General features: G+C 44.2%; 1 protein-coding gene across 9 annotated transcripts in view; it reads left to right on the plus strand.

The window, feature by feature from the left end:
* APTX (aprataxin) overlaps positions 1-8,799 on the plus strand; it is a 29,158-nt gene that overhangs the window by 7,815 nt on the left and 12,544 nt on the right. For 5 of the 9 annotated variants that reach the window (XM_011962202.1, XM_011962198.1, XM_011962200.1 and 2 more), the window contains 4 exons: positions 3,849-3,985; positions 5,606-5,652; positions 5,889-6,191; positions 7,702-7,761. In XM_011962202.1, coding sequence (XP_011817592.1) covers positions 3,853-3,985; positions 5,606-5,652; positions 5,889-6,191; positions 7,702-7,761 — 543 coding nt within the window. In that variant the 5' untranslated portion in view covers positions 3,849-3,852. Of the gene's footprint in view, positions 1-1,894; positions 1,930-3,848; positions 3,986-5,605; positions 5,653-5,888; positions 6,192-7,701; positions 7,762-8,799 lie in introns of those variants that run through there. The other 4 variants (XM_011962201.1, XM_011962203.1, XM_011962205.1 and 1 more) reach the window with 3 other exon arrangements.

An 8,799-nucleotide genomic window follows, 5' to 3' on the forward strand; every position in this document is an offset into this window, starting at 1 on the left:
GTGAGCCAAGACTGCCCCATTGCATTCCAGCCTGGGCAACAGCAAAACTCCATCTCAAAAAAAAAAAAAAAAGAAGATATAGAGGTGAAAAATAGATAATTGGGATTTATCCACTTAGATGTGAGAATGGATAGGATTGCCCAAAGAGTGGAACAGAGCATTCCATCATAAGAAGAGCCATAGAAGGAAGGGAGAGAGAAGGCAGGAAGGAAAACTGGGATAATTATTACTCTCATGCAGAGTAAATAGCCTTTGATAATTCTCTTGTAAATATCTATTGTATGCCCGCTGTATGCCAAGTGTTAGATTAGGTGCTAGGGGTATATTGATAAGCAAACATGGGCATGACCACTGTTACAGAGTTTTCAGTTTATGGAGTTTTACAGGAGGGACTGGGTTGAAGATTCAGGAACGCCCATCCTTTTGCACTTGCCATATTATAAAACACTGCATTCCTAGAAGTTGGAATTGGAGGCTGAAACGGGTGAAGTTATTATTTAAGGTTAGTTACATAACCATTGTGCAGTCACTGCTTCAGCTTCTCAGGAAGTAGTAAAAAGAAACACCATAACTTGAGAACTTTGGGGGAATAAAGTATCTGTATTGATGGAGGGCAGGAAGGTAGTTCCTATTATCCTGCATCTGTCAGCCATACTCTCTGCTGCCCACTGGATTCCTCTCTATCCCTGCTCTTAAAATCTGTTCTCTTCTGGCTTCTCTTATTGTCAGTGTGAGTAGTCAGTCACCACATATTTCCCAGTGCCTGGTGAAGACATACTTCACTTCTCAGTCTGTTACCTGCTCATTCATCAGTTTCCAGCAAGTACAAACAGATGCCCCTTGGAACGCACAGCATTTAAAAATGGGACCTGCCCATAGCACCATCATCATTTGAGGCTCCAGGTTTAGGATTTTAGATTTATAGCTGAATCTTCATGCACCTGCATCAATTCCTTCACAGAGACTTGCTGAATTGTCTTTTTGACCTCTCTGGCCCACATTATATTAGCAGCCTCTTCACTAATCTCTGACTCTAGATTTCTCCATGGTAGACTGCCTACACACAGCTGTTAAGTGTTCTTTGGATGCTGTTGTTTTACTGTGAAGCTCAAAACTGGCAGTTGTCTCCTCTTGATTATGTTAAATGTGAACTTTTCAGCCTAGTATTCTTTCGACACCTCTTGTCTTTTTTTGTGACTCTCCGAGGCAGCCCCTGTGGTTTGGTCAACTAAATCTGCTTTTACCCTGACCTATGGCTTGCCATTGCCGAAATCTGTGCTGTCACTTGTGTTTTTTAAAATGGAATGGCCCCTCCTACTCCATTTCTTCTTTATCATTCCCCTTGGCTCCTAGCCGTCTCTAACCAGGAGGTTTCTGGAAGCCTGTACTGGCTAATACAGGACTTTTTACCTCCTTAGTGCTCATATACTGGCACTAAAATCTTATTCATTTGAATTTACATCTCCTCAGCTGTCGTTTGCTCACTTTGCCTTGCATTGTCTTGTGTTTGCAGATGGAAATAAAACTGATTTTTAAAAATCAGGTTTCTTTTTTCTTTGCTTATGGACATGAAACTTGTGCAGAGGGTATAAGTGCTGCCTTGAGTGTAGGCAGGTTTCCAGGAGAGGCGTGTTAGAGGCTTGAGGACTGATAAGAGTCTGGAGTCTAGAGAGGCATCCTCTCTCTGCCCATAATTCCCTGTTTCACCTCATTGGGTGATCTCATCCTCTCTCTTTGCCTCAGCCTCTGTGACATGTTGATGCCTCTCAAATATATGCATTTAGTCCATTCCCCTCTCCTGAGCTTCATACCCATATATCACAGCTTGAGTCTTGGATCTTCCACAGGCAACTTAAACTAATTACATTTCAATATGAAATTGGTCCTTCTTTCTTCACCTTCCTTTTTATCTCCAAATTACGTCTCCTTGTGTATTTTTCATTTTGGGTAACGGGCTTCTTCCAAATTAGAAGTCTTTGGTCAGTGTCTCTCTCTCTTTTATTTTTTTTTCCCTTGAGATGCAGTCTTGCTGTATCGCCCAGGCTGGAGTACAATGGTGGGATCTCGGCTCACTGCAACCTCTGCCTCCTGGGTTCCAGCGATTCTTCTGCCTCAGCCTTCTGGGTAGGTGGGACTACAGGCATCTGCCACCACGCCCGGCTAATTTTTGTATTTTTAGGTAAAACAACATGGTATTTGTTTTGCCATGTTGGCCAGGCTGGTCACAAACTTTTGACCTCGTGATCTGCCCACCTTGGCCTCCCAAAGTGCTGGGATTACAGGCCTGAGACACTGCACCTGGCCAGTGTCTCCTTTTATTCCTTTGTCATTCCCCAAATGTCATCAGTAATTAAGTATGTCTTCCAGATTTCTCCTGGCTCTTCTTGGCTCTCCATCCCCTTTGCTTCGGCCATTGTTGAGGCCTCATCTCTCTTCTGAATTTCTCGTCTTTCTCTTTTACTGATAGTCCACAACAAACCATAAGGGTTGTTTTTCAAAAGAACATCAGCACTTCCATTGTTTTGCAGGTTGTGTATTGCACAAAATTGCCACGTTCACACTTTAGAAATTGTAGGTTTGCAGCTGGGTGTGGTGGCTCACGCCTGTAATCCCAGCACTTTGGGAGGCTGAGGCAGGCGGATCACCTGAGGCCGGGAGTTCGAGACCAGCCTAACCAACATGGAGAAGCCCCATCTCTACTAAAAATATAAAATTAGCTGAGTGTGGTAATACATGCCCGTAATCCCAGCTACTCGGGAGGCTGAGGCAGGAGAATTGCTTTGAACCCAGGAGGCAGAGGTTGCTGTGAGCCAAGATTGCGCCATTGCACTCCAGCCTGGGCAACAAGAGTGAAACTCTGTCTCAGAAAAAAAAAAAAAAAAGAAATTGCAGATTTGCATATTTATTATGACTGTCTTCTGGCAGATGGGAGTAAAATATATTGTTCTAACATCAGTATGTTATGACAAGGAAGGAAAACCTATGACACAGACACCTAAGCACTAGAGAACATCTTTTTTATGTCCTTAGTTCTCTGGCAGGCAAACTCCTCATCCTTTACAACCGCACATTAATATGCCTTCCTCGTGAAGCCTTTTAAAATATTCTCCACAAGAGTCAGTCAGTCTTTTTACTCGGCTAATGCCATATTTGGTTACTCTCTTCTTGTAGTGTTTATCACATTATACTGTAAATATTGGTATATGATTCTCTCTGTCCTACTGTACTCCAGGATCCTCAGGGACAGGGACAATGTCCCTATTTTATTCATCCTTTGACTTTCAATATGTAGCCTAATGTCCAGCACATATCAATACATGTGTAACAGGCCAGGTGTGATGGCTCATGCTTATAATCCCAGCACTTTGGGAGGCCAAGGTGGGTGGATCACCTGAGGTCAGAAGTTTGAGACCAGCCTGGCCAACATGGTGAAACCCCGTCTCCACTAAAAATACAAAAATTAGCCAGGTGTGGTGGTGGGTGCCTGTAATCCATCCCAGCTACTCAGGAGGTCGAGCAGGAGAATTGCTTGAACCTGGGAGGCGGAGGTTGCGGTGATAAATAAATAAATAAATAAATAAATAAATGTGTAATGAATATTTGCTTAGCATGATTCAGTCAGGGAGGTAAATACTTACTCACATTATCTCATTTAATCTTCACAACAGCCTCCTGAGTCCCATCATTATCATGGTTTATAGGTGAGAAAATTGAGACTAGGGTGGCAAAGTCACTTGCCTCAAGATGAACAGCTGGTAAATCACATGCATGGTGGCACCAGGTGTGGTCCTGGAGGACTTGTGCTGGTGGATCTGTTTTTCTAGTGATTCTCTTGTTTTGTCCCTCAGAGTGATGATGCGGGTATGCTGGTTGGTGAGACAGGACAGCCGGCACCAGCGAATCAGACTTCCACATTTGGAAGCAGTTGTGATTGGGCGTGGCCCAGAGACCAAAATCAGTGATAAGAAATGTTCTCGACAGCAAGGTAACTGGTCATAGAAATGTGGAGACTACTGTGTTTGGTTATGTGGCATAGTGATAACCAAAGATGCATATTTTCTGGGTGCTCTTGATGGAAAATCTATTGTCTGCCAAAAATACAGCTCAGGAACTGAGCTCTTTTAGCCAACACCAGGGCTCTATTTATTCCTGATTCTGCCCTCCCAGTGTGGTAATGTTCCAGGCAGGGTGGGTGAAGGTTGGGAGCAGGCAAGTTCATCCTGTTACCATGGGATGGTGGAATTGAATCCTGCCCTTTCCCCAGGGACATTGCTCAATGGGCAGCAAGATGTAAACTCTGGAGTCTACAGGTGAAACCATGTCTCTCTGAGAAGTAATGGGGTAGTGCCATCCTTTACATATTGCCTCATGCAGAGAGTAACATCTTTATGAGACAGTGGCATCTAGCACTTGTCTTAGGGTTTAATAACATGAAAGTCCTTGCCCTCAGAAAAAAATCCTTACCATGTATCTTGTTTTTTCCTGTAAACATGCACACTGCTGCCTGGAGTGTGACTCCCCACAGCAAGGTTTCCCAAGGGTTCTGAACTTAGAGAGTTGGCATCTGCAGCGCTGATTATGATCTTTTCTATATGAGTTAATCTAAGTGGAGGGATACAAAGCCATGCCTGAGCTGGGTAGGCCCAAGATGCAGAAGAAGCGGCTGCTTCTCTCTCTGTTCCCTTCCTCACAACAGCAACTGAAGGGGCATGTATGTGGCACCCTGTCCTCTCTGGGGAGCAGCTATGGTGGTTCTTCTTTCCTCCCTGTTTCAACTCCAGATACCTTGTTCATTTATCAGAACAGGAATGCTTAATGTTACCACTTCTCACACATGCTCAGATTGTTCTGTCTCTGCAATCATCCTTCTAGAACATTCTACTCCCTCCACCCAAAGCCACCTGAGTTTCTGTTTTCCAGGAATGTGACTTTTACTGTTTTCTCTTTTAAAGACATCTGATAGTTTTTGTTTTTCCAAAATGATATTGGAAGCTTGATTTAATCCTTGGTCAAGAGTTTGTTTGAGAAATGGGTCTTTTTTTTTTCTCCTGAGACAGGGTCTCACTCTGTTGCCCAGGCTGGAGTGTAGTGGTGCGATCTTGACTCACTGCAACCTCTGCCTTCTGGGGCTCAAGTGATTCTCCCACCTCCGTCTCCCAAGTAGCTGGGACTACAGGCACGTGCCGCCACACCTGGCTAATTTTTGTATTTTTTTTTTTGTAGAGACGGGGTTTTGCCACGCTGCCCAGGCTGGGAGAAATGGGTCTTCTCTTCTGGCGGCAGAGTCTGTGATCGTGAGCAGGCCAGGGGTTCTGGAATAGGGAAACTTGTGGGGATTAATTGAAGCTGCCTCACAGGGATCTTGGCAATAGCTAAGGGAGTATGTATGCTGTTGGACATTTTATGGAAGGATTTAAACCTTTAGAAATTGGTGGGATTTGGAGCTCCAGCCACCTGCATAACAGGTGATTGCTAATAGGCCTTTAAGGAAACATCTGTTCAGCTGCCTCCTGTAGTGAAGCTTCATTGTTTTCTTTCGGGAAAATAGGAGCAAGTGCCTGGTTCTTTGTTGCATTTGTGTTTAACTTTTTCCAATCTCTTTCAGTACAGTTGAAAGCAGACTGTAACAAGGGATATGTCAAGGTAAAGCAGGTAGGTGTATTTATAACTTGGAATTTTATACTTGATGATTTTCTTATGCTGTTGACTTTAGAGTGTCTGTGCCAGCCAGTGAAGGCTTCTCTGTCATGTATGGAAGTGATGGAGTAATATAGGTGAACATTAGGCAAGGTGCTTGGCATATAGTAAGTGGTTAATGTAGCAGTGGCTATCTTACTGTAGGTGCTGTTGCTATTATTATAATTATTTTCTGATTGTTTATCCCATAGGTAGGAGTCAATCCCACCAGCATTGACTCAGTCGTAATTGGGAAGGACCAAGAGGTGAAGCTGCAGCCTGGCCAGGTTCTCCACATGGTGAATGAACTTTATCCATATATTGTAGAGTTTGAGGAAGAGGCAAAGAACCCTGGCCTGGAAATACACAGGAAGAGAAAGAGATCAGGCGACAGTGATTCTATAGAAAGGGATGCTGCTCACGAAGCTGAGCCTGGGACAGGGCTGGAACCTGGGAGCAACCATAACCAATGCTCCATGCCTCCAAATAAGGGAAAAGATGCACCTATCAAAAAGGTGAGGGTAGTGTGATTGGTAGATGATGTGGAGAAGAAATGAAATATAATGACTGCTTAATTGTTTTGTACACTGTAAAGTTCAGAAATGTGTGAGGGGTTGTTAACCATGATGAAAGAGTCACTTGTTTGTGGCATGAAAATCATTTAGATGAATGTTCCTTTATGTGCTTTTTTCTTAAATTCCTGAGGTAAGCCACTTGAAGGTAGAGCAATAATGGCAGTGTGCACTTAACACTGAACAACTAAAATGGATCAGTTGTTTATGCATCTATAAAAGATTTTCATAGATCATGTAATTCATATGCTGATGTCAAAGTGGAGAATTGCTCAGGCTGTAGTTGGAGTGAGAGAGGGCAAAGAAGATATGACTCATACTCTGGCATTTCTTGCCTTCATCTAGACAGCCAGCTGTGAATATAGGAAGGCTGGCTGGGTGCAGTGGTTCACGCCTGTAATCTCAGCACTTTGGGAAGCTGAGGCAGGCAGATCACTTGAGGGTCAGGAGTTTGAGATCTGCCTGGACGACATTGTGAAACTCCATCTCTATTAAAAATACAAAAATTAGCTGGGCGTGGTGGTGCACGCACGCTTGTAATCCCAGCTATCCCAATCCCTCAGGAGGCTGAGGCAGGAGGATTGCTTGAACCTGGGAGGCAGAGGTTGCAGTGAGCTGAGATGGTGCCACTGCACTCCAGCCTGGGCGACAGAGTGAGACTCTGTCTCAAAAAACAACAACAACAATAAAATATGGCTGGGTGTGCTGGCTCATGCCTTTAATCCCAGCGCTTTGGGAGGCTGAGATAAGCAGATCACTTGAGGTCAAGAGTTCGAGATCAGCCTGACCAACATGGTGAAACCTCCTCTCTACTAAAAATACAAAAGTAGCTGGGCATGGTGGTGCATGCCTATAATCCCAACAACTCCAGAGGCTGAGGCAGGGGAATCGTTTGAACCCAGGAAGCAGAGGTTGCAGTGGGCCGAGATCACGCCATTGTGCTCCAGCCTGGGCAACAAGAGCGAAACTCCGTATCAAAAAAAAAAAAAAGAAAAAAAAGAATATAGGGTCGGGTGTAGTGGCTCACACCTGTAATCCCAGCACTTGGGGAGGTGGAGGCGGGTGGATCACCTGAGGTGAGGAGTTCAAGACCAGCCTGGCCAACCTGGTGAAACTCCATCTCTACTAAAAAATACAAAATTAGCTGGGCGTGGTGGTGGGCACCTGTAATCCCAGCTACTTGGGAGGCTGAGGCAGGGGAATCACTTCGGAGGCTGCATCGAGCTGAGATTGCGCCACTGCACTCCAGCTTGGGTGAGACAGAGCGAGACTGTCTCAAAAAAAAAAGAATATAGGAAGGCAATGGAGTGAAGTAAAGTCAAGTGAATCTTGTTTAATTCTCAAAAACTAAGTTTATTTCCAAGTTTAGTTGTGCTGTCACACAGTATTAACTATTGCCAAATTTAATTATTGGCATTTATAATTTACATTGCTTTTTTTTTTTTTTTTTCAGGAATCACTGGGCCACTGGAGTCAAGGCTTGAAGATTTCTATGCAGGACCCCAAAATGCAGGTCAGAATACAAGGTTTGGAATTTCAGTACATTCATGTTGTAAATGACTACTCCACAGAGGTCTTAATTACAAATGAAATCAAAGGATGTCAGTCTTTCTGAATGAGATTCATTTTATTGGGCTTTTCTATGAGAACAAGAGGTTTTTCCCATTGGCAATAAAGTAGCAACTGGAATTGTTTGGAGAGAAAGCTAAGTTCTTCAAATGAGTATCCCCTCTACCTTGTCCCTTTTAAACTTCTGGGTACTTTAAGGGAAGTTGCATTAACCCTAGTATGGTTCCTTTCAGGGGAGCATCAGAGATAATATCCTGTGATAGTAGTACTGTGCTGCCCTGGCATTAACAGTCAGACGTCCCTGTAATCCCAGCACTTTGGGAGGCCAAGGTGGGAGGATCACCTGAGGTCAGGAGTTTTGAGATCAGCCTGACCAACATGGAGAAACTCCATCTCTACTAACAATACAAAAAATTAGCTGGGCATGGTGGCACATGCCTGTAATCCCATCTACTCGAGAGGCTGAGGCAGGAGAATCGCTTGAATCTGGAGGTGGAGATTGCGGTGAGCTGAGATCACGCCATTGCACTCCAGCCTGGGCAACAAGAGTGAAACTCTTATCTCAAAAAAAAAAAACAAAAACAGGCATCATCCTTGAGGAGCCTTTGAGTTACACTTAAATTACATTCCTGGTTGACAAGGGGCAGGTCTAATAGGGCTCACTGGAACCCATGTGTATGTGTCACACAGTCTGCCATGTTGGAGTGGAGAAGGATGCTTCTGAATTTATGCCTGCAGAGATTTTACATCAGATCCTTGGGAACTATTTTGTACTATGCATCTTCTGTGTATTCTGTGTAGTGTGGTGGTTGAAAACAGACTCTGGGCCGGGCGTCGTGGCTCAAGACTGTAATCCCAGCACTTTGGGAGGCCGAGATGGGCAGATCACGAGGTCAGGAGGTCGAGACCATCCTGGCTAACACGTGAAACCCCATCTCTACTAAAAGATACAAAAAAAAAACTAGCCGGGCGAGGTGGCGGG

The sequence above is a fragment of the Colobus angolensis genome, unplaced genomic scaffold (assembly GCF_000951035.1).
Source record: "Colobus angolensis palliatus isolate OR3802 unplaced genomic scaffold, Cang.pa_1.0 Scaffold581, whole genome shotgun sequence".
Taxonomy (NCBI): domain Eukaryota; kingdom Metazoa; phylum Chordata; class Mammalia; order Primates; family Cercopithecidae; genus Colobus; species Colobus angolensis.